This window comes from Alexandromys fortis, unplaced genomic scaffold (assembly GCF_014885135.2).
Source record: "Alexandromys fortis isolate MF-2015 unplaced genomic scaffold, M_Fortis_MF-2015_v1.1 scaffold_30, whole genome shotgun sequence".
NCBI lineage: Eukaryota > Metazoa > Chordata > Mammalia > Rodentia > Cricetidae > Alexandromys > Alexandromys fortis.
This window is the reverse complement of record NW_026067922.1, coordinates 3,345,518-3,364,074: the sequence shown is the minus strand read 5'-3', so window position 1 is coordinate 3,364,074 and position 18,557 is coordinate 3,345,518. Positions and strand designations below refer to the sequence as shown.

General features: G+C 50.1%; 1 protein-coding gene across 1 annotated transcript; it reads left to right on the top strand.

The window, feature by feature from the left end:
* Window positions 1-13,818: 13,818 nt before the first annotated feature.
* Window positions 13,819-18,326, top strand: Gdf7 (growth differentiation factor 7). Its single transcript, XM_050141938.1, has 2 exons — window positions 13,819-14,173; window positions 16,646-18,326. The coding sequence occupies exons 1-2, from the start codon at window positions 13,879-13,881 to the stop codon at window positions 17,608-17,610; spliced, it is 1,260 nt and encodes a 419-aa protein (XP_049997895.1). The 5' UTR covers window positions 13,819-13,878; the 3' UTR covers window positions 17,611-18,326.
* Window positions 18,327-18,557: the final 231 nt, after the last annotated feature.

Here is an 18,557-nt window from a genome sequence, read left to right as displayed (position 1 = left end):
ACATCTTGCAGGCAACAGGCGTGTGTTGTGAGACACTGAGCAGTGTCTTGAGCATATAGGAGACCTCAGTGTCACCTGCATAATGACACACTTCCTCCAACAAGACCATATTTATTCCATCAAGACCATCCTTCCTAATAGTGTAACTATTAGGAAGTGGAGGTCATTTTCTTTCAGACTACCGCTTTCAACTCTCTGGCTTCCAAAAGCTTGTAGCCATATTATAATGTGAAATTGCATTCAATCCGACCTCAGAAGTCCTCATAGTCTATAACAGTCTTAAACTTTTTTAAAATCTAAAGTTCAAACTCTCTTCTGAAATTCATGCAATCTCTTAACTGTAATCCTCTGTAAAATCAAAATAAAAAGGCAGATCACGTCCTTCCGATATATAATGGCACAGGATATACATTACCATTCCTAATGACCATACAGAAGGGAGCATAGTGAGGAAATGCTGGACCAAAGCAAGACTGAGAGCCAGCTGGGCAAACTCCAAACTCTGCAACTCCATGTCTGATATGAAAATGCTCTTCAGATCTTCAGCTCTATTGACTGTGATGTTCTTATCCTGGTCCTGTTCTACGACCAGGTCTCCTCAGCAGGCACTCCACAGTTCTGGCATCTCCAGCATCTTGGGGTCTCCAAGGCAATCCAGGCTTCAATTCATACCTTCACACAGTGGCATCCCTCGGCCTCCGTTCAGAGACACCCGACACATGCCTGGCCTCAGCAGCTTTTCTTAGTCTCTGGGAAGAAGGTTCTACAATATCTTTCTTCTTTCCTTGACCCTAAACAGAGCTGCTAATTTCTGCTGCTTGCTGGAACTGAAACGTGGCCCCTTCATTCAGCTACATCTTCACCAGCTTTCTGTCCTTCTCTGCCTAAGCTTGGCTGTTCTGGAATTTTCTTTGTGGATTAATGTGGCCTCAGACTTTGAGATCTGAAAGCCTCTGCCTTTTGAGTGCTGGAATTAAAGATGTGTCCCTGCCACACCAGGCTGTAAGCTTTTCTTTAAATCTCTTTCAGAAGCTGCAAACTTAGCTGGGTAAGATCTGCCTGCCTTTACCTTCCTAGTGCTCGGATTAAAGCTGTACACTCTTACACCCAATCTTTTTTTTAATTCCTTTCCACAAGTTGGAAACTTATCTGGATGTTATCTTGCCCTAAGGTCACCACTTCCTTTATTCAAATTTTTAATTTAAATAACATTTTTCACTTATTTTACATACCAACCCGTTTTCCCTCCCTCCTCTCCTATTCCCTTTCCTTTGCCATTTACCGTCTTCCTCCTCCTTCCGTTCCCTCCCCTTTCCCATCTATCCTCTCCCCATCCACTCCTCTTCCATCTCCATTCAGAAAGGAACAGGCTTCCCATGGGCTTGCACAAAGCATAGCAAGTCAAGTTAAGGCAGAACTGAGCTCCTCCCCTTACATTGTTCTTAATCTGTTAACTTTCTTGAACACAGGGCTTAGTTTTATTTCACTTACTAGTGCCCCTTTTCTCAATCTGTAGGTTTTGGTTTTTTATTTGCTCAGTTTGTTTTTTTCATTATAAATCTTCAGCAGAGTTACCACTAATACCCACCTAGTCCATACTAAGCTCTTTTGAGATTTTTTTTTTCTGCCATGGGAATTGATCGGAAACTTCCCTATAGCCTCAGGCAGACTTTCTGGACAAAAGCAAAAAGCAGCTACACTCTTCACCAAAATATCACAACAATAATCCTTAGACCACATATTAATATTCTTCTCTGAAATCTCTTGAGCCAGGGCCACAGTTCAAATAATTCTTAGCACAGCTGTCTCCCATTTTCCTAATATGGCCCACGAAGCAGCCTTAAAGCACATTCTACTTCTCTCCTAACCTGGCCTCCCAAAGTCCGTTATTATTCCAAACAAAAACATGGTCCAGCCTATCACAGTAATACTTCCAGTCCCTGGTACCAACTTTAGTCTTATTTAGGGTTTCTATCACTGTGAGTAGATACCATAACCACAGCAAGAAAACATTTAATTGTGGCTTACAGTTCAGAGAAGTCCAGTCGACTATCATTATGGTGGGAGATGGTAGCATGCAGGCAGACATGGTGCTGGAGAAGTAGGTGAGAGACCTATATATCTTGCAGGCAACAGGAAGTGATCTGAGATATAAGGTCATATCTTAAGCACATATGAGATGTCAAAACTGCCTCCAGAGTGGTGCGCTTTCTCCAACAAAACCACACCTATTTCAACAAGGTCACACTTCTTAATAGTGCAACTCTTTTTGGAGGCCATTTTCTTTCAAACCACTGCAGTGATGATGATTATGACAAAGAGCATACATGGCATTCATTTCATACCTAGATACATATCTCAGAGACATGTCCTCCTCCATTCAAAAAATGTACAAGCTAGAATGTATTGACATTTGTAAGATCAAATTAACCTGCATTAACCAACTCTGGAGTGACTTTATTTGTAAATAAGAGGATCATTGAAACCCTTCTACAGCCAATATCCAAGAGTTAGTTACAATGTGGGACCTGGGAACTTATTAGTAAATTGTTTTGTGGTGTTACATATAACCCACTGTCTTTCAGTGCCCTGTTCATAGAAATTTTACCCAAATGATTTTGCAACATAATACATTGGTCTCCTTGAAAATACTTGTTCACTGAGTTATGTGGATCTTCCAAATATAGATAAGAGCATTTCATTAAATAATGTGAGGTACAACCACTTCTGCTAATACTGCTGCCCACCACCCTTCCAAGCTCACAGTGGCAGGCATAAATTTTCCAGATTTTAAGATAAAGATACAGTTAAATATTCAATACCATCTATTTCATACAATACCAGTTAAAGATACATACCGTCTATTCTACAGTCAATACAAATGTCACCACAGGAAAAGATAACTTGCATCTTGTTATTGTCAAAACAATCCTTTAAAGGGTTATGGGACCTCCAAGTCTCCATGAACTCACTTTGGGAACCAAGGAGACATAATTAAGGACCAAACTCTGATGTCTTGGTTGTGGCTGCTCATGTGGAAGAAACACAAATCTGCAAATGTATATTTTGAGAATAACATACATCTTGATCAATTTTGTACACATTAGAGCCTGAGTTATGGCCATGACCCTAAAGGGAAAAGAAAAACGAACCAGGCCCTCTCTTTTGAGAGCTGATTTCAAAGCTGGTTTTGTTTAGTGGCATATTTGCACATCCCATTGAAGGGAAACAACATGGAGCTAGTCAGGAGACTAAGAAAATGGCTATGAACTCCTACATTAAAGCAGAGAGGTGAACAGATGTCCATCAGTGCCATTGAAAGTGAGATGAATTGGTGTAGGAGGTCCTTCTGTTTGTGTGTTGCTTTCGATGGTTAATGAATAAAGAAACTGCCTTGACCTAGTTGATAGTGCAGAACTTAGGTAGGCAGGGAAGGCAGAACTGAATGTTGGGATGAAGAGAAGCAGAGGAGGAGAGAGACGTCATGGAGCCACCAGAGACAGACATGCGGAATCTTTCCTGGTAGGTCACTAACTCATGGTGATATACAAATTAATAGAAATGGGTTAAATCAAGATGTGAGAGTTAGCCAATAAGAGGCTAGAGCTAATGGGTCAAGCAGTGTTTTAATTAATACAATTTCTGTGTGGTTATTTTGAGGCCAAGTTAGCAGGGCAGCCAGGATGAACAAGTGACTCTCTCCCTACAACAATGAATTGACTCTCATGGTTCAGTGAGAAGTCACTGAGATTGGCAATGTTGAGTTTGACCATTTGGTTAAAGTCAAGTCTCTCTTTAGAATATTTTATGATCACATTTCAAGATTTTTTAAATGAAATTCCAGTTTTGAATATGACTCTTGATGGTTTTAACAATATAATTGCACTCAGAAAAGCATTCCCTATCCAAGTTGAGTATGTACACATTCCGTATAAATATGTTCATTTGCTTATTTACATATGTCTATCCACACTTTCTGCAGCCATGTGTTTTGCTTGAAAAAATGTGGACTTATAAGAAATGAGTTCTGTAGCCCCACCATTCTCTGTAGGGCAGCCTCAGGGAGATTTCCCAGAGGTCTTTGCCAACCAAATCAGCTTGCCTATGTGATCGATTACAGCAATCAAGAGACTGTTTTCATCTGAGACTGGGAAATCACATTCTAGTGTCCCTCTTCCTGCTCTGGGTATTCAAGCTCCTTCTTCCCAAGTCAAAATTATCTTTGTCCCCGTCTTGGTTTGCTTCTCTGTTGCTATGATGAACACCACATTGAAAAGCAACTTGGGGAGGAGAAGATTTATTTTACCTCCCAGGTTACCGTCCATCATCCAGGGAATCTAGGGTAGGGACTCAAGGTACAAACCAGGGGCCAGGAACTGAAGCAGATCATGGACAAACACTGATTCCTGGCTTGCTTCCCATGCTTTGACCAGCTCTCTTTCTTACACAAAACAGGACCACCTACCTGGTCTCCCCCACATCAATCTTTAATGAAGAAAATGTCCTTCAGACATGCTTACCAGCCAATTTTATGGAGGCAGCTCCCCAGTTGAGGTCCCTCTTCCCAGGTGACTATAGCTTGGGTCAAGTTAACAAACACTGACCAGTGATGTTCCCTTCATTGTTGTGTGTCTAGAACAGAAACCCTGGGTTCTATGACCAAGGTCGGAGGGATGGACATTCCAAATTATTACACAAAAAGCTTTGATTCCAAAAGTCCTTGTTGATTTTTAATTTTGGATGTTGTCATAGTTACTGCTCTGTTGCTGTGAAGAGATACCATGACGAAGCTAACTCATAGAAGAAAGCGTTTAATTGGGAGCTTGCTTCCAGTTTCAGAGGGTAGTGCATTGCCATTATGGTAGGAAGCAGACAGGCATGGCGCTGGAGCAGTAGCTGAGAGCTTTAAATCCTGATCTGCAGACAGCAGGCAGAGGGAGAGAGAGACTGGGCCTGGCATGGGTTTTTGAAACCTCAAAGCCTACCCTCAACATCTTAGATAAGGTTTTTGTGAAGAGTCACCATGACTATAGCAAAACAATTCTTTGGGGTGGCTTTCATTTTCAGAGGGCTAGTCCATTGTCATCATGGTGGCATGCAAGCGGGCTTGGTGCTGGAGGAGTTGAGAGTCTTCCATCTTGACCTGCAGGCAACAGGAAGTGGTTTGAGACTAAGCTTACCTTGAGCAGATAGACCTCTAAAGTCCTGCCCCACAGTGACACACTTCCAGCAACAAGACACACCTCCTAATAGTGCCACTCCTCATGAGCTTATGGTGGTCAATTACATTCAAACTATCTCACTGAGTGACACATCTCCCTGGTGCTTACATTGGGCTAGTACACACAGAGCTAGCTCTGAAAGGTTTGGGAGAGCTGAAGAAATGACCCCCATGGACACAAGGATTGGGAATGGCCCTTGTCTCAGCCAGCATCATCTCACCAGTCCCAGGCCTTTCTAGAGTCTTGGGTGAGTAATTGGCCTCAGTTTCCCGTCTGTTAAACTGGGGATGCTAGGTGGCACACCTTGCACCCCCGTGGTAGTAAGGTGCCCCAGAATGAACCTTCAGGTTGCTAGGGTGCTCGGGACATAAAGGTCGGGGGCCTGGCTCGCTGGGGACTATAACATTGGCTGTTAGCTGGCAGAAGGTTCCTAGTCTGGTTTTGGTGGGTCTCGCAGGGTCCTAGCTTCGCAGTCACCTCTCCATCTCTCGCCCGCCCCCTGGTGGCAGCGTTAGTGCACAACATAGCCTTGGTAGCCTAGGTTGTGAGGGGCTTGCGCAGCTCAACCTTCCCCTAGGTCCCCCATAGTCATCTCATAAACTTGGCACTTGATGTTATTTAATCCCAATACATGCTTAGGCCTCTAAGACAATAGGTCTGCAGCCGCTAGTCCTCAAACATCTTTCCTATGACTAGCTGCAAAAGCACCCCCCCATCCATTTTCACTTATGCACCTACCCAATCATTCAGTCTACAAGGGTCTTTCCCTCTGGGGCTCAGTCTCTTCAGGCTTGGGGGATACACAGAGAACACAGCAGTCCCCAGCCCCAGATGCTCAGTCAGACCTCCAGCCTGTCCTGGCACTCTTCCTAAGGTGTCCTGTCCCTTCTGCCCTTGACTCTCTCTCTCTCTGCTGGGGCATGCACTCTGGTGGAAGGCCGCACCCTGGAAGAGGTCTGTGGCCTGACTTACTTTGGTTGTCGTTGAAGAGAAGGCCCTGGGTGTTTTCCTCCGCATGTAGCTGGCTGAACCGACACTGGGAATAGACTCACCTCTCTACCCCATGAGATTCAAAGAGAATCAGACAATGTTACTGGCCAATGGCTGTCTCCTGCCTGTGGCTCAAGAGGCTGGCACTAGGGCCAGGTGAAGGCAATGAACTGTTGTACTGTCCTTTGCTCTCTCCAGTGACCAATAGCTACAGACGCTGGGCCACAGCAGAGTTACCATGGGGCCATATTGTGCCCCCTCTATTATTATTATTTTTTATTATTATTATTATTATTGTGTGTGTGTATGTGTGCATGTGTGTACCATGAAGCATGTATGGAGGTCAGAGGACACTTTGGGGAATCCCTTTTCCCCTTGCACCTTTACATGGGTTATGAGCATTGAACTCAGGTAATAAGCTTGGCATGATGAATTGTTTTACCTCTGAATCATCTTGCAGGTTCCATGGCCCTGATCTCTAGGTTTCAATCAGCCCACTCGTTCGTTATTCTCTGTGTTTCAGTGAAGTCATCCCACGGGTAATTTTAAAAGTTTGAAGAATGACTTTTCAAGCCATTCTTGAATACACACATTCATGTGCCATGCTGGCAGTGTTTTGGATTGGTCTAGAGAAAAGGTGGCAATAATGGTGACTTTAAATGTTTAATTTTATTTATTTATTATTATTATATGTGTGTTTTTGTTTGTATACATATGTACAATTACCACTGCACTTGTGGGGTCAAGGACAACTTTGAGGAGTTGGTTTTCTCCCCTCCCCACCGTGGACTGACCTTAGGTCACCAAGCTTGTATAGAAAACGCTTTCACTCACTGAGCCATCGCACAGGCGGGAACAGAGGTTTTAATGCACCCTCCCCTCCTGTCCCATCCTAAACCCTCCTCTCCTTTCCCCACCCTTCCCTCCCATCCCCCTTCTTCTTCCTGCCCACTGCAGAAAGTTTCATGCCCAGTACCATGTAAACCCATGGTGGTAAGTCCAGCACTCAGGAGAACCAGAAATTCAAGGCCATCCTCTATTCCACAGGGAGTTTGAGGCCAAGTCAGCCTGGGGTACTTGAGACCTAGTCTCAAAAAATTATACATAGATATGTATATATACGCTGCTATGGTTTAGCTCCTGCAAGTGTCTGGATAGTGGTGTCTTTTGTGGCTTGGGCACTTGGAAGAACCCTGAGGCGGTATAACTATGAGTCTGTTTTGGACAAGAGAGACTGCAGGACCTGGGATGTGGAGATCATTGAATTTATAGTCAGGACCAGGGGTCTTAAGATTCCAATGTGGGCTGTTAGGTAGAAGGAAGACTATTAAAGCAAAGGATCTGGGTGACACCCTCTCCCACGAGAGCCCTGAAAAGCTGTCTTGAGAGACCCTAGTGGGGACTCCCCATGAGACCCCAGGCTGCTAGCATGCCTACCACCAATACGGAGTGAGCCAGTGAGCTGGGCTTTCCCGTGCACTACAGGAATCTCAGCCTGCCTGGTGCCTGCCAGGGGTACCACAGGATTCCTGTGAAAGTGACCCACTTCCTTGATAGCAATTCCATTTCACCATCTGTGGGTCCCACAGGCTCCAGTGCATAACTGTGTACAATGCCTGGAATGTGGGGTCTAAATCTGATACTGTGTGCTTCCTGCTCGGCTCCATGGTACAGGCAGTAGTAACAAGGACCATGTTACACAAGACTCCTCCCTCCTGTGTGGGAGAACCACTCCACGTGCACTTTTCTCAGAGTTCTGTCTGTCCAGAAGTCCCTGCTATATCTCCTGCCTCGCTATTGGCCTTTAGCTTTTTATTAAACCAATCACAGTGACAGGTGCAATCAAATATCTCACAACAAGATGTTGTCTTAGTTACTGCTCTGTTGCTGTGAAGAGACACCATGACGAAGCTAACTCATAGAAGAAAGCATTTAACTTGGAGCTTGCTTCCAGTTTCAGAGGGTAGTGCATTGCCATCATGGCGGGAAGCAGACAGGCATGGCTCTGGAGCTGTTGCTGAGAGCTTTCCTTCCTGATCTGCAGATAGCAGGCAGAGGGAGAGAGTGACTGGGCCTGGCATGGAAGCCCACCCCCCGTGACACACTTTCTTCAGCAAGATCACACCCTATGCCCTTTCAAAGAGGCAGAGGATATTAGACTTGGCCTGTTTGGAGAGATAGTGTCTCATTATGGCTGGCTCAAAAGTCAAAATCATTTTGCCTCCTGAATGCTAGGATTATGGATAGAGGTCATCTCTATCAGGGTCACAAAAGAACTCCACAATAATGGTGGTTTGAAGGCCAGGTCCTCCCCCACACCTTAGTGTGTTTCTCTTGGCCTCACTGAGTGTGGTCATCTCTTCTCCCAGGACACCTCCCAAAAGGGTAGTTCAGAGGCCAGGCTTAATCCGCCAGGCGCTGTTACACACTCTTGCCAGCAGATGGCACTATCCACCAGTCCTCTGCGGTTTGTCCCACTTAGGAGGCACTGAAATGTACCCCTAGGAAGGGCTCTGGGAAAGAAGCTACCTTCTCCTATTACCTCTCCTCCCCTCCTCCACAGGGTGGTCTGGGCCACAGAGTGGCCACGCCTAGAGGCCCGAGGCCAGGGCTTTGAGGACCCCAGTGTGAATGCCAGAGCTGTTGCTTGGGGCAACCTGGACAGCCTAGTTATAGGTTAAGCATGGGAAATTCGTGCAATTTGAGGAAGACTGGCCCTGGGCATACAGGGGTACTGCTCTCAGAAGCTGCTAGAATCTTTACTTCTTCTGTCCCAGGTCTTTCTGGGAGAGACTTAAGCCTTCCTAGGGGCTGGTAGAGGAGCCAGAGTTATCAGAAGAGAAGGAAGAGCAAGTCTGCGGGGGGGGGGGGGGGGGGGGGGGGGGGGGGGGGGGGGGGGGGGGGAGTAGGGGGGTTGGTTGCTGTCACCTCTCTTTCTCTATCCCCCCTCAGGGAGACCTAAGCCAGGACCCACTCTCCCTTTACCCTCTCTCTGCTCTGGATTGGAGGTCAGAGGTCATGGTGCGTCCACACAGAGGACACACTCCTGGTCCTGCTGTCGTGGTTCCTCCACTTTTTACTGTCCCTCCGTTGAACTGTGATTGTCAGTTTCACTAAAGCTGGCAGGGGGCAAAGCCAGGAAGGGTGAGGGACTTGCAACCAGATGTTCAAGGGATGGCTTCAGTTCAGGTCTCCTGGCTTTCTGGAGGACACATTGAGTGTTTTCATTTTGTGTGGATGCAGGGAGCCAGAGTGACAGTGACCAAGACAGAGGCCTTCATCCCACTTCCTCAAGTCATCCACTGGGGCCCTGAGCAGAGCAGAACCAGGAGTCTCTGAGCTGCAGTGGAGAGCAAAGTGTCAGGTCAGCCAGACTCTGAAAGGTCTCATGGGTCTAAAATGCTGTGATGCCAAAGGACAGGCTGTGAGCTGCTTCTCTTTGCCTCAGGCTTGGCTTCCTCTCTAGGCTGCGCAGCTCATGACTTCTAAGGGACCTCCACTTCCCTTGTCAGCACACAGGAGGGCTAGATGTCTGGGTGTGGCGGGAGGATCATCAAGGCCATGCTATTGCCAGTTGCTGGGGCTTCTTTAAATTCCAGTACCCAGAAGTCACCGCAACTCTTTTTTTTTTCCGCAACTCTTGTGATATGTTCTAAGACCGGATTTCAAAGACCATGCTCTCAGGTCATAGCAAACTCGCTCTCAGCAAGGTGAATTTGAAAGCCATGGCTCTCCGGGTGCAGCCTATGGAACTGCTTTCCATTCAGCTCTGAGGAGGCTGCCTGGGTTATGCAAATGCAGCCCGGGCAGCCATTTGTTATGACTGAAGCCTGGCAAGGAAAGTTGGTCTAAATAACTGAGAAGATCTGTGGCCGAAGCCGGGGCTCAGAGTGAGCCGATAGTTTCTGCAGGGGCGATAGACAGGCAACCCATCCCTAGGGAGAGGACCTGGGGGTGAGAATGCAAACCCCTACCTTTCCTGACTGTGCAGGGGGCAGATCACCACAGAGACAGAGAACAGAGTGATGACTTCCTGTCTGGCTTGCTCCCCACCAGCCCTGAACTTGGCCATCTGCCACTGGGTTTCTGCAGCCACTTCCCAGTGAGTCTTACGACAAAACTCAGGGCAAGCATTTCCTTCTAATGTGTATAGCCAGCAGCAGAACACAGCTCCAACATCTTCTGGCTCGGATCTCTGGCTCACTACTGCCCAGACAGTTGCCAAGGGCTTCCTGCACACAAAATGAACCCCAAGCATGCCTGGGCTAGCTTTGGGATTGAGGGTCCAAGAGGGACCATCTACTAGACAGAAGGACTTTAGTGAGCTGTAGGCAGAGAAGGGTGAGTGGCGGGGGAATCTTGTGACCTTTTTCTCTGTCTTCTGCATTTTCCCTTCAGATAGGAATTCATTCATGGGCCTTTGGAAGCCCGAGGCAAGGGAGTCAGAGGGAGGATAGGTGAGCCCTGCTGTTGGCCCTGTTCGGGGTGTGTGTGTGTGTGTGTGTGTCAGTGCAGTGAGTTCCCAGCTCACGGAAGAGAGAAGAGTCCACTGGGGTAATTCTCTCATAATCCTCATCGGACTTTAGAATCCCTTTTCTGCTGAGAAGCTTCCAGAGGGCCAGAGAGGGTCATGGAGGAAATTAACAGACCAAAACCCCCCACAATCTCACCTCCTTGCGGCAGTGGAAGCCCAAAGCTGAGCCAAGACAGTTTGACACTCCAGACTCTGCTACTTCCCACTTGACCCTGGGCAAAGCCTTAATGTCTGGGTGACTGGCCAGTCTAGCAAATGATATGCTAATCCCTGTTACTGGATAGAGCAGCAGTCCGGAGGACATGGCATGGGGCATATAAGCAATGGACAGGTGACAAGTGCCTAGCATCACTTAAGCAGAAGTAAGGGGAAGGAATCAGTTATATTCCGTCCACCCCCATGCTTTCCTCTGTTGGGGTTCTGCCTCAGGGTGTTCTCTGCTGGTCACAAAGACCTTTCCTATCTTCATGGTGCTCAGAGTGTCCTCGGCAGTACGTATGTTAGTCGCTGTGTGTTACCGTTCATTGTTTCTCCTGCCCTCCCTGGCTCTCAATGAGTCTGTTTGCAGTACTGGTTGAATTCGTTAACACACAGTAGGGTGCTAGCAATAACAAACAAAAGGAAGGAGTGGAGAGATGGATAGATGAAGGGGTCTGGACCAAGAAGTACAAATGAAGAGACTATACCCTGCTTTACATACAGCTGGTGGGTTGTGTGAGCCCCACCTCCATGCCGTCCATGGCATGGAAGCCGTTAGCATTCAGAATATCCTGGGGGAGGGGGACAAAGTTATCTAGTAACCTCTGTTCCAGTCTGTGTCTCAGGTACACAAAGACTCAGAGACCAGGACATTCATTCTCAAAGAAGCTATGTGGCTTACTGCTGCAGGACGGATCACCAATCTATCCCAACTTCCTGAGTCCTGAGGTGGCCTACGATCAGAGGTGACATGCAGTGCACTGATAGCGCCAGGTCCCCTCCACTCTTCCCTGTGTACAAGGGAGAAACCGAAGCCAAGACAAGTGAGGGACTTGCCAAGATGATTAATGGGCAAAGCACCATGACAGCCCAGGACTCTCAGTGTTTTCCAACATGGAATGGACTTGTGAAACATGCAGGACATGAGTGCCTACAGTAGAAAGAAGGGCAGCGAGGTAACAGGACCCAGTGTTCCTCGGAACAGAGAGACTCTTGGCTGGCCCTTGTGTCCATGGACCGGAAGGTGGGAAGAGAATTACAGTAAGAAGTCTCTGTCCTACCAGAGTCACTTCCTCTGGGCACCCAACTTGGGCTCCGAAGGCAGGTTGTCCATCCCAGCTGTCCACCATCTGGGCAACAGCAGGAAGGCTGTGTGCAGGCAGGCAGCACAAACTTTGGTCCAGGTACACATGTGCTTGCTGCAGGCGAGTTCAGGTCTTACAGCTTCCATGGAACCCTGCAAGTATTGACACTGGTCAGGGCATTTCTTCCAGCTCCCAAACATCCCAACACCCAAGACTGAGCTCTGTCTCTGATTCGCAGGGCAGGGTGGGAGTGTACTCCTTCATCTCCTGAACCTGGGCCACAGTTGATCCGGAAGGAACTTTTAGATAGCACTTGACCTGCAGACTCACAGCCCCGGTGTCGATGTTCAGTTTGGTACCCAATGCAATTTTATTTATTTTTATTTTTTTGGGTTATTTATTTATTTATTTATTTATTTATTTATTTAAGATTTCTGTCTCTTCCCCCACCGCCGCCTCCCATTTCCGTCCCCCTCCCCCAATCGTGTCCCCCTCCCTCGGTCAGCCCAAAGAGCCATCAGGGTTCCCTGCCCTGTGAAGTCCAAGGACCACCCACCTCCATCCAGGTCTAGTAAGGTGAGCATCCAAACTGCCTAGGCTCCCACAAAGCCAATACGTGCAGTAGGATCAAAAACCCATTGCCATTACAATGAGGACTACTGAGAACCCAATGCAATTTTAAAGTAAAGGGAAGGGGGTGTGGTCCAGGCCCTCAAACCGGTCTGACAGTTGCTCGGTCGACCTCAGGGCAGTCCACTCTTTATTTAGAACAGGGGCTAGCCAAATAAGATCCCCAGTGTCTGCATGCTCGGGTGTCCCATACTTGATAGGACGGAGGTGGAAACCTTCTCCACCGTGGCCCTAGAGCGCTGCTCCAAGGCGCTGCTGCTCACCCTCTTGACTTGTAACTACAAGCGAACATACAAGCTGCCTGCTGCCTTTTGCCCCGCCGACCTTGGAGAAATGTGGTCCCCCGCCCCAGAGGGTAAAGAGGTCATCACGTTGGTTGCACTTTCGGACACAGACCTTACTCTGCCCGGGAGTCAGCTACTTTATGCCCAGAGGCCTTCCTAATTCATCAAGCCCTTTAAGACTTTGGCTCCTGCTTTGGCCCAAGATTCCCACGCAAGTCTTTTCTTTTCCGACAGTCGGTCCGTATCCATCTGTCTCTTTCTACCCTGTTGCTCCAGTCACTTGCCCTTCGCCACAGATCCTCTCCCTTGCTCTGACCTCCCACTGCGATCCTCAGAGGGCAGTGACTCACAGTAAACATCCCTAAGTAGACGATCTCGGTGCTTCCTAGTGAGCGTCCACCAAGGGGGCGCAAGGCGAGGAAGTTGAATGGGAGGGCCCAGCCTTGCCTCGGCCTGGCAACCTAAGCACAGGCAAAATAGCGGGGAGGGCGGTGTTTCTCCGTGGAGGAGTGGGGAGAAAGCTGGGCGGGTACGCACGACGCCCCATCCTTCAGCCAAGGAGAGCGCTCAGGTCTTGGGACAGGGAGGGGGATTGCGATGCCTTAGGGAGGGAAGGCGGGGCACTGTGCTGTGGCGGGAGCCTCGGGCGGGTGGCCCTCACTTGGCAAGAACCGGGACACCGCGCTGCAACCAGGGGAGGAGGCTCCTGCCCTGCTTTGCGCGACAGGCCTGAGTTGGGGGGCTCGGAGCTGCGGGTCCAGCGTTCAGCAGGGGGCGCTGCTCCGGGCGCTGGGCGGGGGTGGGGTGGGAGAGAAGGGGGGCAGCGGCTTGCTGCGCACACTTCCCCCATTATTAAACACTATGTTCAAAAGGCGTCGGGGGACTTCCCGGAGCCACGGAGCCCGTGTCGCGCGGCCGATAGGCCCACGGAGCCCATGGACCTGAGCGCCGCCGCCGCGCTGTGTCTCTGGCTGCTGAGCGCCTGCCGTCCCCGCGACGGGCTGGAGGCTGCAGCGGTGCTCCGAGCGGCGGGTGCAGGACCAGCCTGGAGCTCCCGGGGCGGCGGCGGCGGACGGACCCTCGTCCCGGCTCGGAGGAACGGCTCGGTGGTGCCACACCATTTCATGATGTCGCTTTACCGGACCCTGGCTGGGAGGGCTCCAGCCATGGCAGCATCGGGGCATGGCCGCGCGGACACGATCACCGGCTTCATAGACCACGCAACTCAAGGTACTTTAAGTATCTTCTGTGCCACCCCGGCCCATCTGCTCCTGCCCTGAGACGTCCTGGGGAGGCAAGCTTCTGTTCCATTGGGTTCAGAGCCATGGCCCCGTGAATCCCATCTTCAGATGTTAGAAACTTCGTCTAAGTCAGCGCATCCGAACCCGCCAAGTAGCGACTTGCTTTCCATGGGCTGAGCGGGGAGGGGTAGGGACCGCAGACTGGCAGGTCTCTCTCAAGCAGGCAAACTGAGTTCAAGATCTCCTTCTTGGGGAAGGGTCTAGAGTGGCCTCGGGCCTGGAGCCCTTGGAGAAGAAAGAAAGTAGAAGAAAGGACAGGAATGAGGACCCTGGAGTTCCTTCCCACAAGAGGGACTAGCAGTGATGCTCCTTGTCCCCAGGGAGGATACACAAATTGAAGGGCGCTAAAGAGAAATCAGTGTAGAGAAACAGGTCGCAGATGAAAGGAAATGGTCCCCGTCTGTACCAGGAAGGCCCTTCCAGCAGGCATCGGGTGGATATTGAGTTGTGTGTGGGAAGTGAGTATGGGCGCCAGCGATCTGTGTCTGCCAGGCCCGAGCGGCCAGACTCCAGGACTCGGTTGTGTGGGGAGGACATGGATGCCTGGAACCCAAGCGTCCCATTTTACCCTGTGCTGGACCCTCCAAGGTAGGGTGTGGGTGGGACTGTGGGGTAGTTGCTGTGTATCATCTGGCTTTTATTAATCTCCATTGAAGTCATTAAAACAGACAGATAGGGAAAATTTAACTAATTTCAGGCGGAAATGCAAGCAATTTTGGCCTTAATTCTACCCAGCCAAAGATCTAGCTTGGAAATCAGAAGGGAAAGGAAGACAAATAGGCCAGGAAAGTAAAGTCCGGCAGCCACCGACAGTCTGCAGGCCATTGCCACCAGCGTGGGAAAACAGGCAGAGGCCACCGTGCCTCACCCATCTCAGAAGCACACACAGTAGCCGTGCACAGACAGCTTGCTTTCTGGTCCATAGAAATCCCAGGCTCAAATGGCCCTTAGGACCAGCGCGCATCTTCAGAAAGTCTGTCACCGCACTGATTCAGGGGAGCTCCAATCCCGCCACACAAAATCAGGAAAAATTTCAGACCTAGTAGGGTGCTCTCAAACTGCAGGAGGTGAGAGGAGGGAAGGGCCCTAAGGTCGCAGAATCATCAGACTTCTTAGCTCTGGCTTAGTGTACTGTGTCCTAAGGTCCTCTGGTGGAGCTCTGCTTGACCAGCAAGACCCAGAGGTGAGCCACCTTTCCTCCCTCCCTCCCTGGAGAAGCAGGGTGAGGTGGAGGCTGCAGCGAAATCCAGCCCAGCACCTCTCTCTAGCTTGCTACCACCAGCTTCCGTTTAGAACAGAGTTGCTTGAGCAGTACACCCAGACTGTAGACTTAAGGCATGAAGGCCTGGTGTCCAAGGTTGGTGAACAAATCCTGAAGGTGGGGGGAGTTTCTGCCTGGTCTCTGCAACGGGGCAAAACGAAACCATATGACCCTCTTCAAAGGCAATGCCTTATCTGCTCTTTTGTGGAATTTAAACTTTTTTTTTCGCCCGAGTCCATCCCAAAAGAAAAAGGGCCTATGTCCAGAAATAAAACCCCAAGCCTGAAATAAATCACACCAGAGCCAAAGACTATGTAGCGCTCACTGTGGCAGCCATCGCTGCCTCTAATATTTCCATGAAGGTTCTTTGCATCCCGTTGCCTTTCCTCTCCCGTTTGTGGTGCTCCCCAAGAATGGGGATCGAAGAGGGCGACCAACAATGAAAGCTCAGGGTGGACTTTGGAGAACCTGTGACTTACCTGCTGGGCCTTCATTTCCATTCCGCTGAAGGGAAAAGGTGGCTCGGAGGAGAGGGGTTCTGGGTCGTGGTGCTGCCGTATTTCGTTTTTGAACTGTTCTCAGGGTCCAATTTGTCTAATAGGCTAGGCTGAGAGAAGAGAATGAACCAAAGGAGAAAATGTTTTTAGGACATGAGAATTTTTCGTTTTTGTACAGCCAGGGGGAAATTGCAGCTCTCTAGAGGCTCCCAGCCCGGCAGTAAGGGACAATTTTCTTATAGAGCAAGTCCTCCGGGCGGGGGGAATGCGCCCCTGACCAGAAGTCGTCTGAACTAAGGCAAGGCGCTGTTTTTGCAGGTAGCAGAACTAAAGAGGCCATAGGTTTGTCCTTTGTGAGGTGGTGCACTTTTTCTTGGCCCACATAGTTCAGAGATTAGGTGTGTGGATCTGTGATCGTTAGCGGTGGCAGCGGAAGAACTAAAGCTTCAGGTGTAGGAGACAAGAAAGGATTGGCAACCATGGTTCTGGAGCCCAGATTAGGGAACGACTGTCCCCTTTGATGGGCCTTCCTGAGTTATGTTGTGTTGTATCAAGGGCAGCCAACCCAAACCAAGCAACCCCCTTGGCTGCGTGTATTGGCTCTAGTCTCATCCAGCTCTTTCTGTTTTTGTCCTTCCCGTAGAGGAATTGGCGACCGAGCCCGGCCAGAGCTTTCTCTTCGATTTATCCAGCCTCCCCGACGCGGACGAGGTAGTAAGTGCTGAGCTGCGCGTGTTGCGTCGGAGATCTCCGGAGCCAGACCAGGACAGTGCGACCCTCCCTCCGCTGTTGCAGCTATCCTCGTGCCCCGACGTGACCAAAACATCCCACCTACTGCACTCGCGGACTGCCGAACCCCTAGAAGTTGCGCGCTGGGAAGAGTTCGATGTGACGGACGCGGTGCAGAGCCTCCGTCGCGAGCCGCGCGCCTCTCGCAAGTTCTGCCTGGTGTTGCGCGCAGTGGCTGGCACCGGGAGCAGCCCGCTGGCCTTACGACGACTGGGCTTTGGCTGGTCCGGCGGTAGTACCGGCGATGGCACTGCTGCGGAGGAGCGCGCGCTGTTGGTGATCTCCTCCCGTACACAGAGGAAAGAGAGTCTCTTCCGGGAGATCCGCGCCCAAGCCCGCGCGCTCCGGGCAGCCGCAGAGCCGCCACCGGATCCAGGACCAGGCGCTGGGTCTCGGAAAGCAACCCCAAACGGACGTAGGCGAAGGCGGACGGCGCTGGCGGGGACGCGGGTAGCACAGGGCAGCGGCGAAGGTGGCGGCAAGGGCCATGGACGCAGGGGCCGGAGCCGGTGCAGCCGCAAGCCTCTGCACGTGGACTTTAAGGAGCTGGGCTGGGACGACTGGATCATCGCTCCTTTAGACTACGAGGCGTATCACTGCGAGGGCGTTTGTGACTTTCCTTTGCGCTCGCACCTGGAACCCACCAACCACGCCATCATTCAGACTTTGCTCAACTCCATGGCACCCGACGCGGCGCCAGCCTCCTGCTGCGTGCCCGCACGCCTCAGCCCCATTAGTATCCTCTACATCGATGCCGCCAATAACGTGGTCTACAAGCAGTACGAGGACATGGTGGTGGAGGCCTGCGGCTGCAGGTAGCATGCGGTCTGGGGAGGGCCTTGCCGCCCTGGACCCCAGCTGAAAAACAGCCTCAGCCTGTCCTGTCACCAGGGTGGAGGGACGGTGGAATATGGCCTCCCGCCTGCACAGAGGAGATCACACAGTTCACACTCATATTTACACACTCCTTCACTCATGCACACATTTACCGTGGACAGGAGGCGCGGAAAGCCTTGTGCAGATGCGGCCCCTGGATGTTATAGCCATGTTTATTTGCTAACATAGGTACAAAACGCTGTCTCTTTAAGGAGAAGGGTGTCTGTGTTTAGAAAAGTGTTAGCATTGGATACTCCTTTTAGTTGGAGGTGGTGTGGCACCGCGGGGTGACTGAATTCCTGGCACTCCCACTGCAGGGCTGTGGTACCCAGATTCTCCGGAAGTATGCACTGGGAATCTACAAATAGTAAGGAACCACTGGGGGGTGGGGAGCGAATAAACCCATCCTCTACACAAGCCCGATTGTGATGCTATCTCAGTTTTGAAAAGGAAGCTTTATCCAAAAGAATATATTGTGCTACAAATGTCAATACCAGCTTAAAAAAATCAATTTCAGTTAGGAATGATCTGACTTAAAATAATCGATTCCAATTAGGAACGATCTGGGAAGTAGAATATTTTTCTCTTGGCTGTGTGTGAAATGGAGGCAAGGCGTGCAGAACAGGGTAGGATCTGCCGGGTTTAGAAGCACCTAGAGGGTGGTATAGGAGGAAGTTAGGGCAATGGCTGCACTTGGGTAGCAGAGGCAGCTGAGGTGTGTCTAGAGGATGCCCTAAGAGGCAGGAAGGAGGCTGTCAGGGCTTGAGTGTCCTAGGGCTGCTCCGAGGGGATTGAAGCCCATTTTCCAGGAAGGCAAAGCCCCCTCCAAGAGGCGATGGGTGCTTATGCTTTGCTGTGGAATCTGTGCTGGCCCAAGTGTGCCTTCCACT